The sequence below is a fragment of the Podarcis melisellensis genome (assembly GCF_964234715.1).
Source record: "Podarcis melisellensis genome assembly, chromosome: 12".
Taxonomy (NCBI): domain Eukaryota; kingdom Metazoa; phylum Chordata; class Lepidosauria; order Squamata; family Lacertidae; genus Podarcis; species Podarcis melisellensis.
The window spans coordinates 8727449-8743074 of NC_138544.1; the positions used below are offsets into that span (position 1 = coordinate 8727449).

General features: G+C 42.9%; 1 protein-coding gene across 1 annotated transcript in view; it reads right to left on the reverse strand.

The window, feature by feature from the left end:
- The window catches only part of ITGA9 (integrin subunit alpha 9), a 228183-nt gene that overhangs the window by 163574 nt on the left and 48983 nt on the right, over nucleotides 1-15626 (reverse strand). The window contains exons 9-13 of the mRNA XM_081931017.1: nucleotides 12731-12868; nucleotides 7458-7563; nucleotides 5328-5422; nucleotides 1519-1609; nucleotides 666-711 (exon numbers count right to left, since the gene is read on the reverse strand). Coding sequence (XP_081787143.1) covers nucleotides 666-711; nucleotides 1519-1609; nucleotides 5328-5422; nucleotides 7458-7563; nucleotides 12731-12868 — 476 coding nt within the window. The remainder of the gene's footprint in view (nucleotides 1-665; nucleotides 712-1518; nucleotides 1610-5327; nucleotides 5423-7457; nucleotides 7564-12730; nucleotides 12869-15626) is intronic.

Here is a 15626-nt window from a genome sequence, read left to right on the forward strand (position 1 = left end):
ACAATCTTACTCGGCTACGAGTGATCGCCAAAGAATAACCTGCTTTGCTCCTTCAACACTTTGCCACTATTTATTGACAATAGTGACTTTGCTGCATCTAAGTGAACAACACCTACAATTCTGACTATCGTTCATTCAATTCTACGATGCTCTTTAGGAGCTCAAATAAATCAATACTGTGGTGCTCTGAGAGCTTAAACAAATCAATGAAAGAGCATTAGCAGCACTGTTTCTCTGTCGGCCAGAGGTGTAAACAAGGGGAGTTATGATCGTGTGTGAAATATAGCAATGTAGCATATATGATCCAATGCTCAACAGTATAGCTCTGCTTCAACTGGAGTGATCATGAAAAGAATCCCTTACAAGAGCCAATGCTAAGAAAAGTTTGACGCCATTTGTAGCTGCTGTGCATATAGTGTTGTTTGCATACAAACACTTGAGCATACTGTAGAAATATTAACCTGCAGTTGCTGCTATTAGTGCTTGGCTGTTTTGCTAATAGGTATAAATACTCTTTATAGCCAATGTCCAGAAAGTAAAAATGGTTGCACATGCAAGACTCGGTGGCAATTTCTTCCCAAGATAACTTGGAAGAGGAACAGCAAGAAACTGCAAGATGCACAGAGATCAACCTTATTAAAGGGAAAGTGGTAAATTAATCTCACCTTAGAAGAATCACATTGTTTGACATAAAGGCTCCTATCGTCACATCTGAAAATAAGAGAAAACATTCAGAGAAATTTGCACAGGTGCCCAGCATCCACATTCAAAAGATACTATAGTTGTTAAAAACAAATCTCTCCCCTCTTGCAATGTAATATTCCCAGTTAATATATTCTACCATTAATATCTTGCATATCATAACATGCATATCAGCTTGGTCCACACGTCCAAAAGAAACAGAGATAATCAAGGTACCCAGGTTCACCACAGCAAGCAGAGTTGCCTGACCACCATCCAATTATCAACTTGAAGTTATCTACTGCTTTCCCCAAAAAACTGGTCATTGGCAGTTGCCCTTTGGCTATAATCTGAGACCAATTTCATGGTTTGTGAAGGTACCATAGTCGTTGGTCTTTTTAACTTCACATTAGTTGAGATTTATCATCCTTTTTCTAAAAGGTTGTTTGATCAGGGGGAAAGGATTATTTACTGCTGCTCAGATCTGTTCCAAAGGAAATAATTTAGTCCAACTACAAATAAATAAATACTCTGAAACATGTGTATATTTTTTTTTTAAAAAAAGGAAACTAAAGGGAATTGGGTGTATATACAAAATTGGTCCTTCCTTCCTTTTTCCTTTTATTTCCCAACTTTCCTCCAAGCTACTCAAGATGGTATACATCCATATAATAGCACAACAATCCTGTTAGGTAAGTTAGGCTTAGTTAGTGATATGTACATTCTCCCCTTCATTTTCTTCTATTTCTATGATCTTTTCATTCGTATTATCCATTCTTCCATTGCATTTCATCTGTTTGTTTGTATTCTTCTTCCCTACCAGTATTACAAACCTACCTGGATAGCCATTTCCATCCATGTCAACTCCTCCAGAAATGGACTGGCCAAACATCTGTAACATTGGGCTTACTCTCCTCCCAGGTATCCTCTGCAATAGACAACCCAGAACTGGAATCAATGGAACCAAGAAAAACATAGCACCGAAGTTGCTTACAATCCATTGGATTCAATGGCAAATCTCAATGATTTTCACGGAATTGGAATCCATGAGCTGGGAACCACATGTCCATTCAGGTCTCACTGTTAACCGAGGGAAATAAAATAAAAAGGGACATGCAAGGTTTTCCAGCTCTTTTAAATTCTCACACACTGGATCTACCGCATTTTTCACTCTATAAAACGCACCAGACCACAAGACGCACCTAGTTTTTGGAGAAGGAAAACATGAAAAAAAAATATTCTGAATCTCAGAAGCCAGAACAGCAAGAGGGATCGCTGCGCAGTGAAAGCAGCAATCCCCCTTGCTGTTCTGGCTTCTGGGATAGCTGCGCAGCCTGCATTTGCTCCTTAAGATGCACACACATTTCCCCTTACTTTTTAGGAGGGAAAAAGTGAGTCTTATAGAGCAAAAAATACGGTAATTCACCGACATTACACCTCCTCTATTCAAGGCTATTCTGTTTGAGGCAACATGTAAGCAATGACACTGAGTTATTTGCAAGAAAAAGAGACTCTATCCACATGCTCCTTAGCACATTGTTCATTCTTCTGAACCACCTGTGTGAGAATCCACCACTATCTGCCCCCAAAAGTATAATGTGTGATTCTACTAGTGACTCTCTCAGTCAGTTTCAACAGAGTAATATTGATTCCTGCTTTGAGTGTGTGATTTGTGAGATCTCGTAATAAGATTTCAACTCAGAGCAAGGTCTCCAATCCCTAACAGCACTATTGGTCCAATACCCATAATGCAGTTGTCAACTGACCCTCTTCTAGCCCATTTAACAGATGGATGGGTTCATAGAGCCCTTAGTACAGACCATGCAGAAAAACGTTGTAAAATACTGAACACAACAGTATCTCCGTTTTGGAGAAGGGGGTGCAATTATTGTCCTGCACTTTTAGTTTAGTGCTAAAGCATCAATCTGGCTGGATGCAAAGTTCCCAGGTGGACAAGGATTAGAAAAAGAAATACAATGGGAGGTAATGCTGAGCAACTGTCAGCTGGGAAATTAATAGAAAACAATGAATATCTCTAGCTTAAAGGAAAGGAAAGCACTCTAAAACTTCTCCTCTTAAAAAAGCAAGGAAGAAAACTTTCCCACTCTTGGACCTGATAACACTAAAGCAACTGCAAGCAGCTGAACTCCTCAAATTACATTTACACAAGAGAATGTGGCTAGGTTTTTGCGGGGGGTCCCTGTTAGGGTGGCAAACCAGGGCTACGCATATCCCACAGACATCTGCAGGCTATTAGGGTATAAAGATTGCAGTCTAATGCTACACAGCTTTGAGAGCTGCGGACAGAACCAAAGGCCCTGAAACCTAGCCTGATAATATTTATCTAGCATACACATTTATCTGCAAACCAATTAAAAGTGCTTCATCTGGATCCAAATCTCGCTGCAGCCGAGGTAAAAATCAGGCATTCAAAATGAAATGGGAAGGGTAGGAGTATCTCACTGTAAACAAATGATCCTTTCTTCTAACAAAGATTGTATATGTGTGTGGATGTTTTTTAATACACAGCATCTGGATGGTTCAGAGTTCCAGTAATGGGACACAAAGCCTTTCACCCCAAGGTTACTGGTTCAAATAGAGGCCAGGTAGACAGACACTACAAATTAAACATATGAAACAGCTTGATGGATTTGTAGCCAAATGACCTTCAGCCCTCTTCCTTGAGGACATGGAACAGCACTAAAACATGGCAGAGAGAGAGAGAGAGAAAGAGACTGAACACAAGGGAAAGTAATGGAAACTAGCTGGCAAGAGCACACCCTGAAGAAGATCACAAAAGCTGGAGACTAATCTGGTCAGAGACAGCAGTCAACTGCACTGTTTTCTATGATTAAGCTGTCTCCTTCTGAAATGCCTATATTACCTCAAATATGTAAAAATTAAGAAATAACATCTATCTGTCCAAATCTGGACATCCTCAACCAGAATGCCATTTTGCATTTCAGTCTGTTCAGTAATCTCCCATCTTTTCAGTGTGCAGAGAAGAGTCGTTCACATGCCGCAAATTATCACTTATAAAAATTATCATAAAAAGGATTTCGTTTGCATTTTCTTTATTAAAAAGTTAATGCGTCCTTTTTAAAAAGTCAGCAAACAGCAGAACTAATCACTCACAGCCTGCTCTAAGCATCTCAAATGCAACCACTGAAACTCTGACTTAGCATCCTGTATGAGCTCCCGCCCAGCAACAAAATAAAATATTTAGACCAGAACTTTAAAACAGCTGAAAGTTGAAAAACAAGCCTGATTTCTTTTTGTCTTTGAAAAAGCAAAAACTTGCCACTATCCAGACTAGAACAAAAAGCTCAGTCTGCGATCTGCTGATGTATTTGTACTAAAGTGACCTAAACCATTGCAGGGGGTAGGACTGACAAAATCTTTGAAATACTTTACACCAGGCACGTCCAACAGATAGATCATGATCACTGGGTAGATCACTGGTAGATCACTGGACATCTGTTGTAGATCACTGGCACCCCCCAAAGAAGCTCAACAACTTTGACCTGAATCCCAAAAAAGGGGGTAGATCACTGCCAGTTTTTAACTCTGTAAGTAGATTGCAGTCTCTTGGGAGTTGGCCACCCCTGCTGTACACAGTACATTATTAATTCCCTGCTGATTTGACTTCACTGAAGTCAATAGAAGGTGCCTGGTGTTTGTTTGTTTTTATTTTATTTTTATTTTTTAAATTATTAAGAATATTAGAAAAAGCCTGATGTTAAGCAGCTTGCAGATTAGGTGCATTTGAAGAAGCATTTATATTTTTCTTACTGGAATACAGTCCCACAAACACTCTAAGGGGAAACATCCTTCCTAATTTTGTTCTACTGTTTAGGCAGCAAAACCCAAAGCTGTCCTCCTGATCCCTGAGAAAGCTTTTCTAAGAGCACATCTACAACTGTAACCTTAATGAATTTAAAACCTGCACAATTGCCCTGGCTAACAACCAAGGAAGAGGGAAATATCAAAGGGTCCAGAGAGCTCTATCAAAGCGTCCTTATCACCAAAACAAAACACTACCAAGGAGCATTGGAGGACGGAGGACCCATTACATTAACTAGTTTCAAGCTGGATACATTCCCTGAACCTAAACCTTTGACATAGAATGTATTACAGCCCCACATTATATAGTTGTTGTCTATCCAGTGGCTTTTGAATTGGTGCTTTTGAATTATGGTCCTGGGGGAGACTCTTGAGAGTCCCATGGACTGCAAGAAGATCAAACCTATCTATTCTGAAGGACATCAGCCCTGAGTGCTCACTGGAAGGACAGATCCTGAAGCTGAGGCTCCAATACTTTGGCCACCTCATGAGAAGAGAAGACTCCCTGGAAACGCCCCTGATGTTGAGAAAGATGGAGGGCACAAGGAGAAGGGGACAATGGAGGACAAGATGGTTAGACAGTGTTCTTGAAGCTACAAACATGAGTCTGACCAAACTGCGGGAGGCAGTGGAAGACAGGAGTGCCTGGCGTGCTCTGGTCCATGGGGTCACGAAGAGTCGGACACAACTAAACGACTAAACAACAACAACAACATCCAGTGGCATTTATATCTGCCCCAACTCCCCTTATATATCCTGCCACGTTTCTACATAACCTATAGTGTCACATGCCCAACGCTTACCATAGAATATTGAGGTATGATGCCTCCCATGGATCCATGGTAGATATAGACTGATCCAACGTAGTCGTCTTCTTTAGGAGCACCAATGGCAACATCTAGGCAAGACAATGTGAGACAGTGGAAATGGGAAAGAGCCCCTTTCAATTTTTATTTTTTAAAGACTCTTGCCACAACAAACCATCTTCATCATAAAGATGAAAGCCACTCAGTCAGCAGCTGCCTGGCTTTTAAGAAAAAAAAGTTGCCCCGTTTAATGAGCTGATTTTAAAATAAAACCCTCAAAATGCATATTTACATTGCTTCTAATCAGAAACATCTGTTTGGGTTCCACAAATAATACCAGCCATGCGCAAGGGGAATCACGGCAAGCCTTTACATGCTTTATGTATCTCAAGGGAGAGATCTGGCATTGTACATGAAGCCACCACTGGCACACAGAACACATGCCACCCACCATGAAGCCATGGCAGATCCATTGAAAAATCCACTCATAATGCCAGCTTTCTAAAGCCTTGATATGATGCAAGTTGGGATGGATCCCTCAGCTCTAAAGCACTGAGAGGAGTTTGAAAGAAAGCAACAAAGATGGGTGGCAGGGATTGTGTCTAGGCCCAGGCCCGCCCAAAATGACATTATATCCAGACGAATTACGGCACTGCTGTTTTAAGTAAGTTGTAAGTTGTTTCAAATTGTTTTTAATGTTGGGTTTTAAATTTTTGTAACCCACCACGAGACCTCGGGATGAAGGGAAGCTGATAAATTAAATTAACGACAATAATAATAATGCTGGAACATCAACACTTTCCAAATTTGCTTATAATTAGAGCTGCAACCTTTAGTCCACAGATAAATCAACTAGTTTTAGTTAATTAATAGCAGAAACCAACTTAAAACCAGCAAGGGCAAATTTGAACTGGATTTTGAGAAGCTCAGTGTTATTTTTCTAGACTGTTTTCATTCTGGTGTGTTACTGTAATTGGGAGTATAAAAATGTTGACAAGTGACCCTTCTTTCCAACAGCAAGTGCCCTTTGTTTATTAAGGCTGATTTGTAGGTATTCTTTTGAAGAGGAATAGTTTGCTCTGCCAGTAACTTCAGCAACACTCTGAACAACAAGAAGTAACCTTCAGCAACACAGTATGGAAAATCCAGTGTGAAACAAATGTTTACTCGCCATTGCATTGGCAGTGAGGATAACACAGAGGGAAAGTGCTTTCCTGTTGGAATAAATTTGTCCCACAGATACAATGGCACCCTAAAATAGTAACTTCTCACACCTCCTTGCAGATCCCAGACAGGTACCCCTAGCAGGACTAGGAAAGATCAGAGAACTGACAAGAAGGAGGTAATATACATTGCTTCAACGTCCCTTCATGCTTCAGCCTGTGTGGTGTAGAGGTTAAGAGCGGTAGACTCGTAATCTGGTGAACCGGGTTCACATCTCCACTCCTCCACATGCAGCTGCTGGGTGACCTTGGGCCAGTCACACTTCTCTGAAGTCTCTCAGCCTCACTCACCTCACAGAGTGTTTGTTGTGGGGGAGGAAGGGAAAGGAGAATGTTAGCCGCTTTGAGACTCCTTGGGTAGTGATAAAGCGGGATATCAAATCCAAACTCCCTCTCCTCTTCTCCTTCTTCCATGAAGCACCATAACTGGGGAGCCCTGGTAAAATCCCTTGCTTGGATTAGAACAGGGGTCAGCAAACTTTTTCAGCAGGGGGCCGGTCCACTGTCCCTCAAAACTTGTGGGGGGCCGGACTATATTTGGGGGGAATGAATGAATTCCTATTGCCCACAAATAACCCAGAGATGCGTTTTAAATAAAAGGACTCATTCTACTCATATAAAAACACGCTGATTCCTGGACCATCCGTGGGCCAGATTTAGAAGGCAATTGGGCCAGATCCAGTCCCTGGGTCTTAGTTTGCCTACCCATGGATTAGAAGCTAGATCTGTCAGCCACAAAAAAACCTCTCTGGTGGAGAAAGTGTGCCTTCAAAGATGAAGAATTACTGGGTGGGAAGGGTTTGAAGCATACACATTTCTGAAGCACTCCATAGCAGGTCCCTGCCTCAGTTCAGAGAGACCCAGCACCAGCCCAGAGCCCACGTGCAAAAGAAAACAGACTGACCTGGGAATCCATCCTCATCCATATCTCCCAGGGAGGCAATACTTTCCCCAAAGTGTGCATTGTAGGCATTGTCACCATTCAGAACAAGTTGCTCTTCCATGACTCCCTAGCAAACAGGAAATAGGACAGGCTAAGAAAAACAGAGCGAGTGTTGAGAGATGCACAGCCTCTTTGCTAGTGCATTGCTCATGCACATGTTCCCCAGGAAGCATCTGGAGCATGTCCTAACCAAATTTCAAGTTGGCAACACTAAACCCGGGCATTATATAAAGGAAACGCTGTAAATTGAAAAGGCACTTAATTGCTCCTGAAAAGGAAGCGCCTAGCCAGGATGACGGAGCAAAGGCCGATTAGTTGCCAACTGTAATATTTCAAAAAGAAATCTTAGGTAAGTAAAATCATGCGCTCGAGACAGTGCAAAAGTTCCAAACAATTGAGCAACTAAGCCGGTGAGGTTAATTCTGTTCCGTTCCAAAGAATAACCAAGAAGAACTATTGTAATAGCATAGACTCAGTCTCTACAGGAAAACTCCCATGTGATAATAATGAGGTCTGCAGCACTTAAGTAAATTAATCTGTTGGAATAATTCGTTAAAACATTTCGATTGCCTAAAAAAAGTGCCTCCGGGTAATAAGCCAGCAGGTTTTAAATCATTCTTAACAAAGTACTTATGAAAAAGGAGCTGGCAAGTGTGGTCTTAGAAGGATCTTTCCCTCCTGTATGTAAGAGACAAGAAGCAAAACCACCAAGGGGTTACGTGTGTGGGCTGCACGTGGAATTATCTGATTCTTTGGACTTGAATTGTACATTTACCAACAACATTGGCCATTGCTCTATGAGCACATTACTGCAGCATTCAGTTCCATCTTTCATGGGGGGGGGGGGGAATGCCATGCTTTGGAGTCTGTTATTTTGGGGTGGAGCAAAGCAAAAGAATCTTAGAAGACGAAGAAACCACTTTACATAGGAATTTTTCGAAGAAACCACTTTACATAGGAATTTTTCGAAGAAACCACTTTTACATAGGAATTTTTCGTATTTTTCGTTCTATAAGACGCACCAGACCACAAGACGCACCTAGTTTTTGGAGGAGAAAAACAAGAAAACAAATATTCTGAATCTCAGAAGCCAGAACAGCAAGAGGGATCGCTGCGCAGTGAAAGCAGCAATCCCTCTTGCTGTTCTGGCTTCTGGGATAGCGGCACAGCCTGCATTCGCTCCATAAGACACACACACACATTTCCCCTTACTTTTTAGGAGGGAAAAAGTGAGTCTTATAGAGCAAAAAAAATGGTAGATTGACAACATTAGAATGTAGTTGGGTTAGATATAAGAGAGTGACCAAAAAGAGCAAAAATATTTTTTTTCTTTTTTAAACCCTACCAAAGCTCCCACAAAAATGCTGATATGTTTTTCATGCTTTTATGTCCATTTCTGCCCTCTACCCTAGACTTCAGGTGCAGGAGAGTTATTTCCATAAGGAAACCAAACACCGTTGTTTAAACGCAGCTCCGTGTCTATCTCAAGGGGTCTTTCCCGTGTTTTTTTGTGAATAGGTAGGGACTGGTTTCTGGAAATTGCAATCAAATCTTTTGGGAGGTCTTCAGAAAGCTGCTGACATAAAGAAAATCCTATATAATGAATCTGTAACAAAAACAATGAGGTGAAAGTAAAGTTTTATTGTGTTTTTCTTTTCTTCTGCACTGAGGGCAAGGTACAGTTTCATGAGGCTTGCCCTGAGGCTCTACATGTGGTACAATGATGCTTATATGAAAAGCGACTTTGCTATGGAACATGTGGAGTGAGTGAAAGTAATTTGGACTGCGGCAAATCAGAATCAACCCGAGTGGCCCTTGTATTCCTAACACATTGGCAAATCTAGAACACACTTTCTATTAAGATTAATTTCAATAAAGCCTCACAGGGAAATTACTAGTAAATACATGTTTAGAGACGGGCATTGGGGACGATGAATGCAAAATATTTTTCAGGATTCACAGAACCCAGAAGATAATATTTTGATTCATTATTGTGTGCACCCCAATTTTCTCGAGTGTTCTCTGTCACCTTGCTTCCTGGCTCACAACTACTGAGAAGATATGGGTTCAAATCCCTGCTCAAACATGAAGGGTGCTCAATTGCCCCGGACACTCTCTCATCCAGTCCTGTTACAGAAGGCTGTTGTCAAAATGAAAACGAGACTCCACACCCTAAACTCCTGTGAGGAAAGGTAGAATGCTAGTGAAAGTAATAATAAGTTTTTAAAAGGGGGAACACTAAGGTTGAGTATAATTTGTAGATAATTTGTAGATGAGAGAGTGAAGTCTGGAAGTTCCAGACAACTAGAATTTTGTGATCAAAACAGGAATGGAATGTTGCGATTGAAACAAGGATCTCTAAAACCCAATGCTTTTAGTTGGACTTTCACCAAGATTATTTTACCCAATCCAAAAGGGTCTCTCCATTTACGACATTCTGGAGGACGTTGCATTTCTGGTGCTCTAATTCTAAATATTCATGCTTGTACTGTACCTCTTCAACTATCTGAAGAAAGACACAAAGTTACATCATTCCATTGTGACTGTTTGACCTCAACTGACCTAAGTAGCCATGGTTTGTGAGTCGAATTGCGAGAAAGGAGAGCGCCAATAGCATTTATTTAGGGGGAAAGGAGACATTTTTCATAAACAAAAGTGTCTCTGAGAGAGCCCATGTGGCTCGTGTTCCTTCCAAACAAGTCGCGGTCATTTCAGAGTACAGGAAGCTTGTGTTGATTATTTCCCTAGGCTACTGTTGGGTCACGGTGGTTGTGCAATGGGCAATTTTGCAACCAAGAGTCCAGTGATTTCTTTCCCTAGGAACACCAACACTGTATAGGGTTCTCAACGCAATCAAAATGAAAGTCGGTTCTTGCAGCTGCTTTTCATATGGGTTCAACTCTCTAAACTTACCTTCAAGTACACATTTAAAAACAAAATCATGCTTCTATCTCCCAGATAATGCAAAGGCTGGTCTTAAGAGTCACCATACTTCAGCAGAAAGGGAAGGTGAATTAGAAGCCATTGCTTAATTTGATACTGGATTCACAACCCTGGAAGTGGCTCTCTCAGCATATAAAGTGAAGTGAAATGAATGCCATTTCTTCTAATATGCAGGTTCTATATATCATCAGTGGCTGCTACTCGGGTGCATTCTGTAAACCTCAGCTGTAATAGGTGTCATGTCCTGGTTTGGTCACAAGCAACTATAGACCTGGAGTACATGATACCCAATTCAAGGGCCCTGAAGTTAGTGACTTGAGGAGAAAAACTGGATCCTGGAATACACCAAACAGAACATACTGCTCAGTTGACCAAGCAGACTCCTAACAAGAAGGCTGGCAAATCACTTTTATGCTGTGAACCGCCCTGAGATCTATGGATGAAGGGTGGTATACAAATTTAATAAACAAAAATTAATAATACCGTATTTTTTGCCCCCTAGGACACACTTTTCCCCCTCCAAAAATGAAGGGGAAATGTGTGTGCGTCCTATGGGGCGAATGCAGGCATTCGCTGAAGCCTGGAGAGTGAGAGGGGTCAGTGCGCACTGACCCCTCTTGCTCTCCAGGCTTCACGCAGATCTCCGCAAGCCGTGGGAGCCCGCGCCAGGCTCCCACAGCTTGCGGAGAGTTGCCTGCATGCCGAAGGCTGGGCTCACTGTGCTCAGCACGCCCAGACTTCGCGCGGCTCTCCGCAAGGCGCGGGAGCCCGGCGCCAGGCTCCCAAGGCTTGCGGAGAGTTGCCTGTTCTGGGCGCTCAGTGCCTGGGGAGAAAATAATTTCCCCCCCTTTATTTCTCCCCCAAAAAACTAGGTGCGCCTTATGGGACAGTGCATCGTATAGGGCGGAAAATACGGTAATAATAAATAATAACCTTGCTCTCATTGCATGCCATCTAATGAAGGGGACCACGATCCACGAAAGCCTATGCCGTAATAAATTTGTTGGTTCAAGTTGCAGAATCCCTGACAGGAAAGGAACAGACCTATTCTGACAGGATTCTACATTAATCAGAGCTGAGCACAGAATTGTGACATTGCTGCTGTTTCTTGTGTACTCTTAGACTTTGAGTCTTTCTGTATAAAATTAAGGGAGTCCCCATGCTTCTATCCCAGTCTAAATTCTAGATGCCCACCTGAACCTGGCTCCCCAAACAGGTCCATATGCCATCACCATTAGAGGCTTGGCCAGTGAACTCAAAGGACGGTGCCTTTCTATTGTGGTGCCAAAGTTAGGTAATGCCCTCTCAGAGGCAGCCTGTCGAGAGCCATCACTGTTTGCTTTTTTGCAAGCAGTAAACACATAAGCATTTCCCTGTGCTTCGAGGGTGTTTTCAGACTGTGGGTTTTATGCCATTGCCATATGCTGAGGCCGTTTAAAGCCCTAAACAGCCTTGGTCCAGTATATCTGAAGGAGCGGAACCACCCCCATCGTTCTACCCGGGCACTGAGGTCCTGCGTTGAGGGTCTTCTGGCGGTTCCCTCACTGTGAGAAGCCAAGTTACAGGGAACCAGGCAGAGGACCTTTTCGGTGGTGGCACCCGCCCTGTGGAACACCCTCCCACCAGATGACTTTAGACAACATCTGAAGGCAGCCCTCTTTAGGGAAGCTTTTAATGTTTGATGTATTAGTGTATTTTAATAGTGTTGGAAGCCGCCCAGAGTGGCTGGGGAAACCCAGCCAAATGGGCGGGGTATAAATAATAAATTAGTAGTAGTAGTAGTAGTAGTAGTAGTAGTAGTAGTAGTATGTGCTCCTTGCAATTGTCATATCGCTGGGTTTTTTATGCTGGGCTATGCTGCATTTACAAGCTCCTTTTAGGTATTTGCCAGTGAAAATGCCTAATAAAAGTACTGAAAAATAAACCACAATGTTGATAACGATTTATGCAATGGAAGAAGGGAGCCTAAGCTGTGAAGAAGCATTTATTCTTATCCACCTTTAAGGGGTTACAGGACTTTACTGTTTTTTGAAATATCAGGCTAATGTGGCAGCTCTTCAGGAATGGAATTAGATATCAACTGGATTTTGGACATCCCAACAAATTATGAAAAACAAGTGAATCCTGACTTTTTTGCTAGGACTGTTTGGCCATTTCTATTCCGGAGCCGAAACAGCACCCACCTCTGCTCAGTGCCTTAAAGCAGAACTTGCATGATATGGTCAGCTGATCTGAGATTACTGTTAAAGGATTTCCCCAGGACATTTTGCTCCGCTCCTTTCTGTACTCACATTTCCTCTACTGAGGTAGACGGTGACTTGACCCTCATCCCGGATCTCGGAAAACATGGGCGCTCCCACCAGGAGGTCCGAAAGGCCGTCAGAATTCAGATCAACTGCACATAAGGAGGAGCCAAAGTAAGAGCCCATCTGCAACCAAGCCGAGTCACAACAAAGCATTCAGTATCTGCCCACACACAGGAGGAAATCATTTATGCTTTTCGTTGTTTGCAATTGAAATGGCAACTTGCTACTTTATCTCTCACAACACAGCAGCTCTCGGAAGTCCCTGGGCCACTGGGTCACGCCAGCTTTCATTCATTCATTCATTCTTTATTTAATTAACTCTTTTATTATTATTATTATTAAAGGAATTAAAGTTATACTTTTTCCTGTGTCTTAAAAACACATGCTAAAAATCATTACTTGAAACACACACGGGATCTTTCAGCAATTGTGATGGTTTTGTGAATATGCCAGCAAACATGCAGATTCTCATTCACATCATCCTTTCTGGAAAGGTCAGGCATGTGCAAAGGCATTCACAAGATCGGTTTAACAGACAAAAAAAAATACTGAAAAGTAAACTCATGTTAACTTCAATGTGATTTTTAAGGAATGTATATCAAGCCTAGGAATATTTAGTTTCTGTGTTGGGTAAGCAGGGTTGAAAACTATGATCTGAACAAGCTCAAGAACCAGTCAATCAAGGAAAGTCTTTGCAGGATGTTTAATGAAAAAGGATTGAGATGGCAGACAAATAGGGAGTGGTGGCCAATTTTTGCAAGGCGTCTGTTATGAAGTTTGCATGCTGCATCCCTAGGACTGAAGACTCCACACCATGCGGAATGGCTCCAGAACATGGATAATTTCCATGCCAATCTCACATATCTTTTGGTGGCAGCTGGCACCAGTATAGAGACGCTCTACAAAACAGGGTGAACTGACACATTCAGTAGAGTTTCCAGGTGGCAGTCCTAATATGATTCTGCCTGAAATGGTTCCATTTCTTCCTTACTTCCTGACCTTTTGTCTTTATTCACCCATTGTGAATCTGTGACTGTGTGTACCATATTTTTCGCACCATAGGACGCACCGGACAATAGGACACACCTTGTTTTAGAGGGGGGAGAACAAGGGGAAAAAATTCTTCCGCTCTCTGCCCAGCGCCCCTTCAGTTTTCCCGCTCTAAAAAAAGGTCTGTTTCAGGCGGCTACCTTGGAAGCCTGGAGAGCGAGAGGGGTCGGTGCGCACCGACCCCTCTCGCTCTCCAGGCTTCAGGTTCCTTTTGACCTGCTCTTTGGGGCTGGTGGGGGGGAAGCCCACCACCAGCCCCAAAGAGCAGGTCAGGGAGCAGCGGAAAGGCGCAGTGGAGAGGCTGCTGCCATAGTCATGCGTCACTTCTCCAGCTGGGAAGGGATCGCGGGGCTATGGCTTCTTTAGCCCCGCATGCGCTCTCCCGTCTGGAGAGGTGACGCGCGGCTATGGAGGCTCCTGCCATAGCCGCGCGTCACCTCTCCAGCCGGGAGAGGGTCGCAGGGGGCTGCTTTAGCTCCGCGCGTGCTCTCCCGGCTGCAGAGGTGACGCGCGGTTATGGAGGCTCCTGCCATAGCCGCACGTTATCTCTCCAGCTGGGAGAGTGTCGCGGGGCTATGGCGTCTTCGCTCCATAGGACGCACACACATTTCCCCTTCATTTTTGAAGGGGAAAAAGTACGTCCTATAGAGCGAAAAATACGGTAATTCATCCAATGCCAAATTGCAAGCACATCCAATGACCTTTATTTTACCACTAGCATTATTACTCTCACCTCATTACATGCTCTTGATTGGCTGAAAAGTTGTGTTTCCCTCCCACCCACCACCCACACTCCTTAATTTGGTCACTCAACTCATCTTTGGCCAAGATGAGCCAAAAGCTCCAGCCAATGATGATATCAGCCATGCAACAACAGCCACACCTATCACTACAGAATAGACACTGACTTCTCAAATACAGAAAAGATTGCAAACACTGTTTGCAAGTCACGGCAGAAAGATGAGAGAAAGTGCAAGCCATCAGCTCAGATCTCCAATCTGTTTGCTTTTGCAGGGTTAAGGTCAAACATTTAGCATTTCGCTCCCTTTGTGGGTTCTTTGTTTACAAGGCTTTCATTACGCATTGGCGGTTTTTTATACTAATAAAAAATCTAGGCAGCGAATACCTGAGCAATATGTCACAGTGGATGCAAGCAATTTCAAGCGGGAAAGGGATTTTGTTTGCCCAACTGCAACATTATTGTGCAGAGTTGGTGACCTGGTGTTACTGCAAGAACTGAAACTTTTTTGCTATTCTGGCACATCTGGCACATGGTTTCCAATTTCCTGTAAGGAACTAAGAGTCTCTAGCAGTGAAGAATCCAGCAGCAGGATTCAAGCACTCTGTGCCATTGTAGTAGCTCACTAGATAAGAGAGTCGCTGGCCTGATCTTTGCTGTGCTACAGCATCACAAATGCCCACAAGTGGTCTTGCAGCTACCAACTCAGCAAGGATCACATGACAGGATCATGTGACAGAAAGGGACAGCTGCATTCCACGTGGTCCCATAAACCTACTGGTTCCATTGACCAAAGCAACACAGAAATGAGGCACAGAGTGAACTACTCTTGGATGGACCGATATTCACTTGCCTGCTTAACAACCCTAACATTTCTCCACCTCCCCAAAGAAACAGGAAAAGGTTGTTAACATGAAGGAAAAAAGCACAAGAGTGCACCCTTGTTGTTGACGTCATGGAAATGTTAGACCTTCTCCTGATTTTAGTACCTCAGAAATACATTTCACAAATAACATGCACACAAATGCGCGCGCACACACGCCTCAAATGTTTCAATGTCAGAACAGGGCTCAGTATCAAAATCTCTGAGGG